Source organism: Vigna umbellata, chromosome 5 (genome assembly GCF_029865625.1).
Source record: "Vigna umbellata cultivar VRB3 chromosome 5, Vumbellata_1.0, whole genome shotgun sequence".
Lineage (NCBI taxonomy): Eukaryota > Viridiplantae > Streptophyta > Magnoliopsida > Fabales > Fabaceae > Vigna > Vigna umbellata.
The window spans coordinates 15,033,857-15,049,609 of record NC_142169.1 but is presented as its reverse complement, the minus strand read 5'-3'; the positions used below and the strand labels follow the sequence as shown (position 1 = coordinate 15,049,609).

Genomic DNA, 15,753 nt, shown 5'->3' with positions numbered 1-15,753 from the left:
TAAATTGGATACCAGGGGTCATTGAAAACCCCCGCAAATTAATAGCGACGACTCTAATTGCGGAGGTTTGAAAAACCCCTGGAAATTAATTTGCGGAGGGTAAAAACCTCCGCAAAATGGAAAATAAACCTCCACTAAATAACAGTTTTTTTGTAGTGACTTATGATATTAAGAGATATAAGACTTAAAAAGTTTGAGGATTCAATGCCATATTAGAAAGTAATTTACATGACGGTCCTACTTTTTTTAACTTCTATTCAAATTTTTTATGAATATTAATGATAAGAAAATTATACGTGCAAATTCCATATGAAATTATAGAGGCCAAAACAAATACTTTTTTTAACTTCTATTCAAATTTTTTATGAATATTAATGATAAGAAAATTATACGTGCAAATTCCATATGAAATTATAGAGGCCAAAACAAATAATTTATAGAATTTATTTATAAAGTTACAAAGATAAACTATAACTATAAAGTGTTAAGATCTTCTCCAAAAGATGAGACAATACTTGTAGAAAATAATTTTAGAAAATCATCTACAAATTCCAAAATGATTAACTGATGAAGAAGTAATAAGTAAAAGATTTTTCTCTCCTTCCCTTTTATTATTGATTCATATACTTTTGATATTGATTTCAAGAAAAATTAAAGATTTTGCAAAACTTTTTGAAAGAACAATTTTTGAAAGCAAAATCCAATTCAACCACCTCTTGAAATATAAGGCATCACATTTCTAACAAAACATATGGAAGAAAAGAAAAATCTTCTTTGATATCCCATATTGGAGGATGCTTGATGTGAGACATTGTATAGATGTCATGCATGTAGAGAAAAATGTGTGTGATAGTATTATTGGAACACTCCTTAATATTCAAGGCAAGACAAAAGATGGTATGAAGAGTCGTTTGGACTTGGTTGAAATGGGAATAAGAGAACAATTAGCTCCCCAATCTCATGGCAAACAAACATACTTGCCTTAGGCATGTCACACATTATCTAAACAAGAAAAGAGAAGTTTCTGTGAGTTTTTACGTGGAGTGAAAGTTCTCCATCGTTACTCTTCTAATGTGAAACGACTTGTATCTATGAAAGATTTGAAATTACTTGAGTTAAAATCTCATGATTGTCATGTTTTAATGTAACAACTCCGACTAGTGGCGATCCGAGGAATATTGCCTAAGAATATTATATATACATTAACTAGATTATGCTTCTTTTTTAATGCCATTTGTAATAAAGTTATTGAGCTTGCATGGTTGGATCATTTGGAGAATGAGGCTAAAGTTATATTGTGTGAGTTGGAAATGTATTTTCCTCCATCATTTTTTGATAACATGGTTCACTTGATTGTACTTTTAGTAAAGGAAATTAGACTTTGGGACTTGTGCTCTTGCGATAGATGTACCCAAATCAGCGATACATGAAGATATTGAAATGGTACGTCAATAACCAATATCGTTCTGAAGCATCAATTGTTGAAAGAAATATTGTAGAGGAAGTTATTAAGTTCTATACAGAATACATCTTAGAAATTGAAGCTATAGGGGTACATCAAACTCACCACCATGGAAGAATTGTTGGTAAAGGTACTCAAAGTGCAAAAGTGGTGAGATTGCCACGAGATAAAGTTATCCAAGCACATTTTTATATCTTGAATAACACTGACATTGTCCAACCCTACCTAAGTGCTCACAAAGACATTGTAAAGAAAGATAATCCACTGATGCCTAAGAAGTGGTTGATTAATGAGCATAACAAGACTTTCTTAAAGCGGTTCAAAGAAAAAGTTCAAATTGATAATACAAGTTGTGATACATTGAAATGGTTAGCATGCGAGCCAAACTTTGAAGTCATATGTTGGAGTGAATATGATATTAATAATTGTTCGTTTTATACAAAATCTGAAGATGATAAAAGTACTATGCAAAATAGTGGAGTTATGGTCATGGCTGAATCAATGCATTTTTCTAGCTCAAAGGATAAACATCCTATTATGACTTCAATGTGTTACTTTGGTGTAATTTAAGATATATGAATGATTGATTATATAAGTTTTAGATTTTTTGTTTTTAAATGTAAATGAGTTGATAGTAATAATGGTGTTAAAACTAATGATTTGGGGTTTAATATGGATTAATAAAACCAAAAGAAACTGAGTCAAATGATATAATTCCTTTGATTCCTTGTTTGTCTTTCCATTAAATTGTGAAAATGACGCATCATGCAAACCTAGGAGAAAAGACATAATTAATCTGATGTAATAATTTGATTTAAGATAGCATTATTTCTTTAGTTATTTGCTCCACCTCTAGTCATATCTTGATACTTAAGTCTTTAACTTGACAATTCATGTATTTATTCTAACATTATTTGTTCATATTGAAGGTATTTGCATCACCTTTGCATTGAGAGAAAGAATGCTACTATCTATGGATTTCTTGATCCTGTTATCATTGTGCAAAAATACTTAACAGAGATGTTTGAAAAAGCTGGTAAAGAGGTTTGCTTAGCACCTTACTTGCATAAGTAAGTACACAATTTTTGAATTCTTGATAACTAACTTAAAATTTTTTAATACATATTATTCTAACTTGTAGGGGTCATTGGCAATTGCTAGTTATTGTTCCTGATCGTTCTCTTGTAGTTCTCTTATTCTCCTTGCATAAGAAAGCTAACACATTGTCCATAAAAAATATATTAGAGGTGTTAGTTTTCCTTTCTATTTTGTTTCCTTCCTATATGATTATTATGATGTAATGAATGTCTCCCTTTTGTAGGTCTTTGGAAGCTCATTCAAGGTTGCGGGGTGTTCCATTTGTATCTAGGAAGAAGATGCAAATAATCACATCTAATGTAAGAGAAGTTGACCTTTGTTTTTGTGTTTTGTAATTGTTATTTTTATGAGGAATTGACTGTTTTATTGGTTTTGTGGAATTTGGTTTAACAAAATTGATCAAAGCTACATGGTGCAAAGGCTAGTTAGAGTATAGTTTGATATTTTGTGTCCTTGGTTTGAATGAGTCTTGATTATTTGTATATTTAATTTGTAGTGTCGACGTAAATTTGGCAGTTATGAGTGTGGATATTACGTATTGGAACACATGCACACCATTATTTCTACAAACATTACTGAATCATGGAATAAGGTATTAAAAAACTAACTAAATACTTATCTAACTATTCATTACAATATTTTTTTAACTCTATTATTTTATTTGTAGATCTTTAATGATTCATCTCTAATGAAAGCTCTAGACATTGAAAACATTAGAACCAAATGAGTTTCTTTTATTTTAAGTGTTAGTAGAAACTTTGCTACAATTTAGTAGTGTATGTATGTTAATGTAATATTTGGATTTAATATATAGTTTGATGTACAAATAATATATTAAATATTATTAGACAATTTAATGTTTGAAATGAATTCTATTTTATTAGTTCAATTGAATCTGTTCATTTTAGGCTATATTGATTATAAATTGATTATGCTCATTTCAGGCTATATTGATTATACACTAGTGCAAAACGAAGTTAAGAATGAGGGTCATATGTTTCGGTTTTCAGAGAATCGAAGCATATGTAAAGGCGGTGTTACTTTTGCAATTTTAACGAACTTATACGTCTTGGTTGCAGGGGAACCGAAGCATAAAAGTCAAATTACCTCGGTTAAAAGCGAAACCAAGACGTAATGTTCTGCCACCTCCCACCTAAGACTGACTATTTAACTGACAACTTTTTGAAATTGCCCTACTACCTCGGTTCTTTGACCAACCGAGACAGAAAGGTTCTGTCCGAAAGGGGTAATTTACCCTAATCAGATTTCGTTTGGAAATCCCTTGGCCTTAGGTATCCTTTCTCGCGAGCCTTGGGTATCCAAATTTCATTTCGTTTTTCTCTTCATCATGCGAAATCCAGAAGCTTGAAGCTTCTGCACTTTTTATTCACCACGACAGACTGAACGTTGGCAGCGAGCGCGGCGAGGCACGACGAGGTTGCGGCGAGGGCTTCCTGCAGCGGTGGCGTTTCTGCGAGGGTTTAAACTCCAGCTTCTTTCTTCTCTCTTCTTATATCGGATCTAGGCCATCGTCGACAACCATTCCTGGCGCGATCCACCGATAGTGAAGGAAAACCTCGCAATAGGCAAGGGGAAGCTGCCGTTGCACAGACACAGACGCGAAGAGCTAACGAGGGAGGATGGGACGATTGGGACAACGGGGGGAGTCCGACGGACATCGGGAGCAGGTCAACCGGGGACTTCAAGAGCTTGAATGACGCGGGTGTGCCAGCGAGGTCTAGGTGGACAAAGGACATCACGCGGTCGCAGTTGGAGTCCTCGGCGGCGAACAAGGAAAGCTTATTCGCGAGAAAGATGGCGGAGAACGATTTGCGCCCTGAGGGGCTTTCGTCGTCGTAGGGAGGGAAGTACGTAGGGTTCGGGTCCAATCCGCCGCCTCAGCGGAGGAACGATGCTCATGAACAAGTTACTTTTTTAGCTGTTTGATTATGTTCATCAAGTGTTACTTCATCGTAGTTTTTTCTTAGATGGTTTTTTTTCTTCTGATTTTGTTGTTTTCCCCTGTTGGGTTTTTAGATGGATTGGATTCAGATGGATCGTTGTCGTACAGCAGCATCATTGCCTTCGATCAAGTAAGTCGGCGTGGCGTTTGTGATATTGCCTTCTTTCTGGTAATAGATATCAAACACATAAGAAGCATGGTTCTTCACAGTATTAGGCTGGTAGCAACTCTCCCAAGCTGAATCTCCAAACAGTTGGCCCTTCCAGGTTCACAATGAAGAAAACCAAGGTATTGATAAAGGGAATATGTTTGAAACTGATGGCTATAAAAATTTGTTTGGTTTAATGAAACAAAGGTTTATGAGTTTGAAGAACCAGAAATACATGTAAGTGTCGGATTGTACATTTTTTCATGTTCTCAAAATATTGTCTCTTGTTGTTGGTATAGTTTCTTATAAGCTATATTTCTTCTATACAATAAAGATTTGGAGCATTTCCAAGCTCTTGCTGAAGCTCAATCTCCAAAGGTGATATCAAATATCTTTCTATTCTTCGCTCCCTCATGCCAGACTCTTATATCCAAAGGGTACTTCGCTCCTTTTCCTTTTTTTGTTCTTAGCTATTTGTTTCTTTACTTGCTTCCTTCGAAAATAAAAATATTGTTTGTTTTGTTTGTTTGTTTAGTCTGGTTGGCCATTGAATGGTGATCAAGCTTATATAATTGGAGGTGCTATTAACTTTGTCAAGGAGCTTGAGCAGAGGCATAAGACCGTGGCATATAATTGGAGGAATAAATAAATAAATAAACCCTTCTATTAACTCGGTTCAATTACAAACCGAGGCATAAGACCCCTATACTGCCTCGCTTTACCAGCAACCAAGGCCAAAAGTCTAGCAGAACAAAAAAAGTAAAAAAGAAACATCGTCTACTGTCTCGGTTGTATTTGAACTGAGGCAAAAGCATACACCTTTTTGCCTCGATTCAAAACCAAGGCAAAAAAGGGTAGACTTTTTACCTCGCTAGTATATACCTCTGTTGTGAAACCGCTGCTTATGGGAGAAAATAACCGTTATTGTTTCCCTTGACTGCACTAGTGATATGAGATGATAATATAGAAAATTAATTATAACTTGATTGGATGTCAAATGTAATAATGATTTTTTTAAAAAAATATTTTTTTATGATGTACATAACAATGTACGTCATAATAGGTTGATTCTGAAAATCATATATTATAATAGGTGAAAAATTATTTGTCATAATATACGATTGATAAAAATATCTACATCATGAAGCACCACATATTATAACATATAATCCGACTACTTATAACATATAATAAAGTGATGTTTGTGAATACGATTTCTAATAAAAGAAAATTGTTTTTTTTTAATTTCACATACTAATATTTTTAAAATTTAACAGTACGAAGTGATACAGATTATATATATATATATATATATATATATATATATATATATATATATATATATTATGGGTTTAGTTTGCATATTTAATACTGTAATGTAACTTTAGTATATTATATTTGAAAACTTACTCGTATGGCAAGTGTATCTCATTACATGTGTAATATGATGTACTTTATTTTATAGTTGATGACTCTATTTGACATGTGAGCGTGTAATGTTTCTTTCACGTACGTGTTATTTTCATTTCCTTATGGCGTCATTTAATTTAATGATGGATTATTTCTTATGATAATGAAACATTTTAATAATACTTATTAATTATAAAAATAATTTACAATATGTCCTGAAAACTTTTCACACTAAATTTTCCTGTATCGAAAATTTATTGTGAAAAGCATATAAATACTAAACTTACTATTATTACAGATTCCAAGTGTGACTATAGTTGAATAAGAAGTTACAACAAAAAACTAATTTAGAGACGAATTAAATACTTGATTAAAGCTAAGAACATCAGTCAATTATTTAAAAAAAGGATAGAAATTTGAAAAATATAAATTAGATAGAAAATTGAACATTCCTTAAAAGTGGAGAATAGTTTAAAAAAGTGGAAAAATAAAATTGTAGCTTTAGAAAAATATAAATGAGGAGAGTAATTTTGCTAGCAGCATACACACGTGTAGTGAGGTGTGGAAACGTGCGGGGTTCTGGGCTTAGGCTTAGGGGCGTGACGTTGGACTGATGCGTCTCTCGTTTCCTTATTTCGCATCTCTCTCTCTGGCTGTCTGATCTGCCTCTCTTCCCTTTCCTTCTTCCCTTCTTTTGACCCACCTTCCCTCTTCTACTTCAATGTCTTTCACTCTCCTTGATCCATTCCCACACTTTTCTTCTCTCTTTCACCCTTAGGATTCTTCCCCAATTCTCACCAAAGCACAAACACAACACAAACCCTCTTTCCCCCTTCTTCCCTCCTAGGGTGCAAAATGAAGTCTTCGCTCAGCAAGTTGAAGAAAATTGCACTTCACAAGACCGTTTCCAAGGATAAAAGGGACTTTCACCCCACCGTGAAGTTCGACGAACTCGCTCTTGCTGCCAAGGTTCTTCTCCCACTCTACTTTGATTTTTCAACCTTAATATTATCATTATCGAATAAATAAATAATTTCTTCGTTGCGCCTTGTTATCTGCCTTTTGCAATTGTCGTGTTTTCTCGCAACGATGATCGGTTGTTGTCAATGACGGAACGCGGGGGGTTTTGTTCTCGAGATGGCACGTGGACAGTGTGTTTTTCCGATGGGAAATTGGTTCTTTTAGTGCTGGCTTTAATTCGTTTTCTCGTAGTACTAGTAGTAGTTACAAGTTTTGGGTGTGGAAAAAGTGTGTGATAATGGTGATTTTGTGAAAAATGTTGAACGATCTCGTGCCTCTGGCTTGCTCGTTGTAGTGTCGTAAGGGTTTTTTTCTCTTTTTTCAGGACATGCAAGATATGAGAGATTGCTATGATAGCCTGCTTTCTGCAGCTGCTGCTACACAAAACAGTGCTTACGGTAAACATTAGTCTTCGCACTTCTAATGTATTCCAAGCTTTTGAATTGGTTGTGCATTTAGGTCACAAAGTAAAAGTGCACACACACACACACACGTTTCATTTTCTTGTCATATATAAAGTCTCCAACAATTTTAGATGCTTGTTTTCTGCGCTATCCGTATTAGAGAATACGCTTTTTTTTCATTTTTATTTGTATTCTTGTTTAGTTTCTCTGTGATAGAATTAGCTTTTGAGTAAGGATTTCTTTTTTTGCTGACTCAGTAGGGAGTCACTTAGCATAGGTGTATAATGTATCATCTGTCTGTAATTTACATTCTAATGATCAGATTACATTTCTTATTTCTTCTACTTATGTCTTTCAGTTAGCGAAATTTATTAATCCATGAAGTTTAGCATTGCTGTCCAATTCTAAAATAGGGAAATAACTTATAATGCTGAACTGGCACACCTGCCCTCATCATGCCTTCTTATTCTTATTGACATTGTTGTTGTGACAACATTTCAAGTATTGTGAGGTATTTGAAAATGTCATGGTCTCCACTATAGGACGTATTATCTTTTTAAGGCTATTCACTTTATCATATTTACTGATCATTTTGAAAAAGAGTTGTCTAGTTTGTTCTTTAGACGAGTTTTACTGCCTTAAAAATAGTGAAGTTGGTTGCATATCCTTTATTGTGTTATGTGTTCCAGAATTTGCTGAGTCGCTGCAGGAAATGGGTACTTGTCTTTTGGAGAAAACTGCCTTAAATGATGATGTAGAAAGTGGTGAGTGGGTAAACATTTGATGACTGCCCTATCCAAATTACTTAGCCTATTTGCTAGTTGATTTAAACCATGTATATAGTCTCATTGCTATATTTGTTCTGAACTGTATGTAGGTAAAGTTTTGGGGATGCTTGGAAGTGTGCAGCTGGAACTTCAGAAGCTTGTTGATAGCTATGTGAGCCTTTATTTGGGTGTAATCTTTTTTATTTTCTTGCTTCTCCTTGAGCATTGTTCATTTACAAAATGTTTACTATGATTCTATCCTTTCTTTTCCTCAGCGTTCTCACATTGTACTGACAATAACCACTCCATCGGAGTCTCTTCTTAATGAACTAAGAACCGTTGAGGTATGTTTATGTATTTATTTATTTTTGTCTGATTCCTCAATCATTATAAAGCACCTAATGGCCTGACTGGGCTCTACACTGCACACTTCTGTATTCGTTGTTTTCCATGTTTCCCTCATTTAGTTCATTACACTTTTATTTTAATGGCTACCGGAAAAGGAAGTTTCCTATCAGCACAGAGTGGAATGCAATTAAAAGAAAATGGTGTTTTGGGAATAATGCTTGGAAATTATAATGCTTTACAGGGGTGATTCTAAAACCTCATCACCTTACCACTATATGTGGTTGGTTATCAAATGTTTATAATCTTCAATTTGGTTAAATTGACATTTTGAACCTACAGATTGTATAATTGTTGATAGAAATTCTGGATCAACCTAGAATTTTAGTCCAACAAGAACAATACACTGATCTAAGTCCTTTCAGAGTCTTTCTCTCATAAACATACTCAGTACAAACTACCAACTAAATACAGAAACTGCCATGCCATCTACATATAGAACACCATTCAACAACCTTAAATTCTTGGTGCCTAAAGATGCAAATTGCTGGCCTATACTAATGCTGTATCTATGTGAGAGGAGAGAAAAAAACAGATAATATAAACTGTTTGTTCTGTTGAAGAGAAAATAAAGGGGAAAAAAATGAACTTTTAGTAAAAAGATTTCAATTTTTTCTTTCCTTCCATTTTCTCTTCAATTTATATTTCAACTTTTTATTTCCTCTCAAACAGATGGTAATGTTTCATATCTGTGACTACCTAAAGAGACTCTGCATAGTTAGTTGCCTTATCACATAGATTCGTTATATATGATGTTGAAACCACATCATGATTTTTTGTTGTGATCTCTTTTTTTCTGTATAGGTGAGAGGAGAGAAAAAACAGATAATATAAGCTGTTTGTTCTGTTGAAGAGAATAAATGGGAAAAAATGAACTTTTAGTAAAAAGTATTCAATTTTTTCTTTCCTTCCATTTTCTCTTCAATTCATATTTCAACTTTTTCTTTCCTCTCAAAAAGAGGGCAATGTTTTTTTTTTTTTACAGTAAAGAATAAAGAGATGATTCCCTATGCTCTTTTTTTTTATTTGTATACAAATCAAAGAGCACTACCAAAGTGTTTCAAAGAAGGATTATCTTGACGTAGGTTTGCTTCTGGCCTAGATCAACTTAAGTTAAATGGACTCTTTATCCACTTACTAAAATTAAAATAGAAGATAAGAAATGACACTTCATACACCTTAAAGTTCATAAGATAGGAAGAAAAGATAATCTTTTTTAGGTCCCTATACCCTTTATTTTTACCCTATATCTGTGAGTACCTTAAGAGACTCTGCATAGTTAGTTGCCTTATCACACAGATGCGTTGTATATGATGTTGAAACCACATCATGATTTCTTGTTGTGATCTCTTTTTTGCTGTTTAATGAATTATCTATTCTGGAAGAAATCTCATGATATTTATAAGGGTACCCTCCTTATAGTGTTTAACTTTTGAAATTGTTGTAATAACACATTTTTCCCTAACTGAGATCTCCTTGTGGAGGATTGATTGTTGCCGTATAACACAAAGACAGTGTCATTATTCACACATCCACTGGTTGGTCGTTGGGTAAATCTGACTCTTGTTCTCACACCCACCCATGCATCACATACGACATATTTAAAATATTTTCACATGGAGTTTGTGGATTCACTGATGTTAAAAAGTTGTTAGGTTCTGCATACATCAAAATATTGTTGTGAAAAAACTGTAAAACATGTTTCTCTAAATCTAATGTGTTTTAAAGCTGCTATATATAAAGGGATTTGCACAAAGCTTTAGGTTCAATTAAAAAGTTCATTCATACCTACTTGTAAGATGTTAGGATCTGATTGGAAAGGACGAGAAATTGTCCTGAATTGTAAGTATGAAATTTTAGTATTTGTTGTTTATGAGGGTGTAGGCTCTCCAACTTTCCAATTACAATGGCTAGTGTTTGTGGTGTGATTCTCCCAATGTTACTTTCATTATTCCGTGCTTCCAGTAAAACTTGTTACATTTGAAAGTTCATTAACATGGTAAATCAACTTATTAAGCAAGTGAGATTTCATAAATCATGGATATTAATAAATATATCCAGTAAAATAATTTGAAAACATTGGAAACCCCGTGTCTCAGATAGAGAATGTGATTATTGAAGCTTAGTGAATTGGGCAGGGTTTCAGATACAGAATGTGATTATTGAAGCTTAGTGAAATGGGCAGGGTTTCATATCTTAACTGGTTTATGACAGTGTTATCAACAGCTGACTGCGGAGAATAACAAAAAGTCTAAAGTCCATTATATATTATAGCAGATAGTGACATAGGCAAGTAGTGGAATATTCATAGATGTAGAAGTAAATCAATTATATATGTATAAAAAATGTATACAAACAAAATAAGCTTATGTTTCTGACTTATTGCTATTAAAATACTGTAAGTTATGAATTTTATGCATTTGTCGTTGACTAGTCGGTGGTGGATGATTTGTTAGATATTGTACTTGTATGCAAGAGATTCGAGGCTTGTTAATAATGACGATTGAACTTGAACTGAGTAAGGTGCAGGACTATAGAAGTATTGCAAAACTTAAAGAGGAAGGAAAAAGTAGTATTTTTCAGTTTTTGCCCGCTCTTATTTTAAGTCTGACTTTTACATAATTGTGTTTTCCTTACAATCTCTAGACTGAGATTTAAAAACTGTCCATTTTTTATTCTTTTTAACACTATATAGATTGCCTTGTCTAGATAGAACCAGTCAATATTTTGGAACTATAGTGACTTTGCTGGTGTATGAATTATATTGAATGTAGAACTGTAAATTGTGTTGTTACATCTCAATGGCTATCTATTCCTCATGCAGGACATGAAGCGACAATGTGATGAGAAAAGGTTTGTCTTTACACAGCTTCTATTGTTTTCCTCAGCATCATATGATGTTTCCTGAATTTGTTGTGTTGCCTGCAGAGAGGTTTATGAATACATGATTGCGCAACAAAAAGAGAAAGGAAAGTCAAAGAGTGGCAAAGGTGAAAGTATCACCTTACAGCAGTTGCAGGCAGCTCATGATGACTATGAAGAAGAAGCAACACTATGTGCCTTTCGATTAAAATCACTCAAGCAAGGCCAATCACGCAGTCTCCTAACACAAGCAGCACGTCACCATGCTGCTCAGGTTTTCTTCAACTATGACATTTCTCCTCATTCAAATCTTTTATCCTTTTTTCTGCATAGTCTTGATGCATGTTTCCTCATGTTCGGATTTCAATATAGTTAAATTTCTTTCGGAAAGGACTTAAATCACTAGAGGCGGTTGAGCCACAAGTCAGGATGGTTGCTGAACGACAACATATTGGTTACCAATTTAGTGACCTTGAGGATGACATTGGTGAAGATGGTAATAATGATGACAGTAATGATTTTGATGTCATTGAAGGCGGTGAGCTGAGTTTTGACTACAGATCAAATAAGCAAGGGCCATATATTGTTTCCACATCACCAAACTCAGCAGAGGTGAGAATTTTGTATTACTCAACTTGAATGGTTTTTAAAAAGCCTTAGTTCATATTGAACTTAATTATAATTGCTTATTTTTTTATTTAATTTAAAACATTGTCTGAGCTTGTCGCACTTGTCATTTTATACTTGTTTGTGTCTAGCATCTATACCTTGCAACAATTTTAAAACATAATATCCTTATTTTTTAAGAATCTGAATTATAAATTCATCTTATCATAATCATTGGCCATGTATTGCTAGGTGGAAGAACCAGGTCGCTCTTATGTTCGAGCTTCAACCCCAGAAATTGCAGAGGTACTTTTAACAACTACCTTGATATATTAATTGAAACTTTCTGATTTAAATCTTAACTCTAAGGAAAAATGTAGGCCAATTAGAACCTTAGTCCATCACCTAATAAAAATCACAAATCAAGTTATGTACTATTTTCTTAATGATTTAAAGAAAGGTTTAGAATGTAATTATGATGTTCTAACTACTGCCTCAGTGATCATCAGTTCAGGTTGATTCTTTAATTTTACTTAGATTATCCTCTAATACTTCTATTAACTTTCATTCTGGCAGACAAGTATAGACAAGAACCAAGGGGATTTTAAACTTTCAAGTAGAGTCAGCAGTTATTCAGCTCCAATACTTGCAGAAAAGAAATTTGACCCTGCTGAAAAAGTAAGACAACTTATAGCATCATCTGCAGCAAAGTCTAATGCATATGTCCTTCCTACACCAGTTAACATCAAAGAAACCAAAAGTAGCTTAGCCCCCCGCACAAGTGCAAGTGGATCTTTGCATAATTTGTGGCATTCTTCTCCTCTAAATGAAAAAAAGAATGAGAAAGATATTGATAGTAAATTGTCTGAACCGACTTTCCATAGAGCTCACTCTGTTCTCAAAGAAAGTAATAGTGATACTACATCCATCCAGTTACCACGCCCTTCAGCAGATGGAATCTCACTTCCACAAGTTGATGTTTTCAATGCTTCTGATACTAAGAAAATAAAGATACAAGCCTTTTCTGGTCCATTGACTAATAAACCATTGTCAGTAAAACCTATTTCGGGGGGTTTTCCACGTTTACCTGTACCACAGCCTTCATCTCCAAAAGCATCTCCCAATGCTTCACCTCCCCTAGTTTCTTCACCCAGGATAAGTGAGCTTCATGAACTTCCTAGACCTCCTGGTAGTAAGCCAGTGAAATCTTCTCGAGTGGGTCACTCTGCCCCATTAGTATTTAAAAATCCAGAGGTTACTGTGGCTAATAAATTTTCTTCAGTTATATCCAGTGTAGCATCTCCACTCCCAACACCACCAATAGTCTCTCGGAGTTTTTCTATACCTTCCAGTGGTCAGAGGGCTATGACATTAAATGTTTCTAATGCTAAGTATTTGGATAGTCCCCAAGTTTCAAAGGTTGATAAAGCTCCGTCACCACCACTTACACCCATGTCTCAGAGAGTCTCTAGTATACCTGATATGGCTTCTCACTCCAGTGAAATCCAAGGTAAGAAGATACTACTTGTTGTAGTTCTTATTATTGTAATTTTTAATAAATTTTGATATATTTTTTCTGTCTTCATATAATAATATTTATGTAAATTGAATATGCTTTCCAAATATGTTTATGGGGTCTGTTTGGACTAACTCTCTAAGAAAACTTTCAGGATGAAATTGACTTTTACGTAAGTTATTAACATATGCCCAATCGAATTTGTACAAGTTCTCTTATATATCTTCTCCAAATTTTTATTTTTAACTTGCATAAGCTAATTTTAATTTATGGAGAAGTCAATTTCCTTTTTTTCTTCATATTTTTTCTCCTTAAAGTCTTTGTGCAGAAGTTCTTACAATTAGCTCCATGAATTTTTTAACTTGATTTTACATAGTTTAAGTACAAGCACCCTTTGTCTATTATGTGGTCTATGAAGTGTGTTTAGCATCAACGTTTTTCTTTGTTATTCTCATTATGGATTACCTTGTCAGTCTCATATTGATGAAAAACAAATGTGAGTATGAGGTTTTTCAGTGGATGCAGGTGGGAGCTAAATCTCATGAAGACATACCAAGGAATGAGTTCTGAATTATTCTTAGTTCAAGTGTCTTTATTCTATGCTTGTGGGAGCTAAGTCCCTTGTGTTGTGGAGTTATAGGGGGTTTTCCGACAAAAAGGTTCAGGCAAATATGTGTAAATATGTTGTTGATGTATTGTTTAGCTTCTCATCTCAATTTGTATCTATTATTTTTACTTTAACTAGTGATGATGAGAACTAAACTCTACATGATTGTCATTATAATGTGTTGTGTATATATTCGGATGAAAAATTTTGTTCACTTCTCCAAGTTCAACATGACGACAATGGAAGAACTTTAGCAAGAGAGTGAAATCCTTACCATTTTTTTCACATTTCAGGTGCTCAATGTTTGAACTAATTTCTAATTTCTGGGAGAAGACACTTACTTTCATTGGCATGGATTAATTTGTCTTAATCTTAGGGTATTGAATCTTGGATTACTATTAGAGAAATGCTCCTTTCTTGTCAGTATACTTGCAATTACCTTTTGTCTGGATGCACTCATTTCATCTGGGGCAGCAATTCAAGGTGCATATTAGAATAAATAAAAAGCTGACTAGAACTATTGAGGTCTGAGCTACTTGAGTGGTTTCTGTTTGTTAAAATAGTACTACTTTGTAGTTATTTGTGAGAAAATAATGTACCATACAAAGTAGTATATGCCCATCAGGTAATTGGTTGTTTAGAGGGGATATCTTAGCTTTTATTGAATTAGACGATGTATAATTGAGGACTGTGCTGTAAATAGTAAAATCAGATCTTACTTCAATATTCAATCATAACAAGTCCTTCAAAATAAAAAAATCAAAAATAGGAGAAGCAAACAGGACATATCAATGAAATTATGTCCACAATGAGTTATGGATACTTTTAGGATTTTAAGAAACCGGGACATTATAAGACTATAAGTAACATAGAATTGGTGTTAGGAATGAGTTTTAATTTCTGAGTAACTCTTTAAACATTAACCTACTCTATTAGTTTGAAAGAGATGCATTAATTCTTATATTTAAAACACTTAAGACACTAGCTATTTCATAAATATTTACTTTGAATTTAAGTCTAAATACTAATTTAGTTTTTCTTTTTGTTGAGTTTTTTAACTTGGTCATGTTATTTTATTCAATCAAATTTTAATTTTTGTTAATTTTGTTTAATTTAATGTTTTTTAACATCGTTTAAGTAATTAATGGTGTATGAACTATATATGTGAGGTGTCAAAACCATTGGTATTTTGTGTTTTTTTAAAAAAAAAATTGTTCAATTTTGTTCTTCTCCTAAGATCAAAATTATTTTTTTTGTGTGTAAATGTTATGTTAAAATCTTTAATAAAATTTAAATTTTTATTAAATATTAGAGTATAATTATTATATTTATGTTTGATTTTTATTATTTATCAAAAATAGAATTAGAGATGATTTAAAATAGGGTTAGACTTGCTTAAAAAAAATAAGTTAGAGTTAGTTTAAAATTAGAAGGAAAATACTTCATTATTTTTAAACTAATTTTAATCCTATTTTTTAGATGTAG

The 15,753-nt window shown here is 33.3% G+C and overlaps 1 protein-coding gene across 2 annotated transcripts; it reads left to right on the top strand.

The window, feature by feature from the left end:
• Positions 1-6,665: 6,665 nt before the first annotated feature.
• On the top strand, positions 6,666-14,620 carry LOC124820083 (uncharacterized protein At2g33490-like). Of its 2 annotated transcripts, none has more exons than XM_047291713.2 (11): positions 6,666-7,050; positions 7,427-7,499; positions 8,195-8,269; positions 8,383-8,444; positions 8,548-8,616; positions 11,502-11,530; positions 11,606-11,813; positions 11,912-12,151; positions 12,398-12,451; positions 12,722-13,655; positions 14,187-14,620. In XM_047291713.2, exons 1-11 carry the CDS (start codon positions 6,937-6,939, stop codon positions 14,195-14,197), a joined length of 1,869 nt encoding a protein of 622 aa, XP_047147669.1. In that variant the 5' UTR covers positions 6,666-6,936; the 3' UTR covers positions 14,198-14,620. The 2 variants fall into 2 exon arrangements, with proteins under 2 accessions (XP_047147669.1, XP_047147668.1); XM_047291712.2 differs by having other exon boundaries at positions 6,669-7,050; positions 14,178-14,620.
• The last annotated feature ends 1,133 nt before the right edge of the window (positions 14,621-15,753 follow it).

What these genes read in the sequence shown, in the direction of transcription:
- LOC124820083 (XM_047291712.2), top strand. Translation starts at nt 6,937, where the DNA reads ATGAAGTCTTCGCTCAGCAAGTTGAAGAAAATTGCACTTCACAAGACC. An exon ending in TACACAAAACAGTGCTTACG is followed by an intron (nt 7,500 to 8,194) that starts GTAAACATTAGT and finishes TATGTGTTCCAG; the next exon opens with AATTTGCTGAGTCGCTGCAG. An exon ending in AAATGATGATGTAGAAAGTG is followed by an intron (nt 8,270 to 8,382) that starts GTGAGTGGGTAA and finishes AACTGTATGTAG; the next exon opens with GTAAAGTTTTGGGGATGCTT.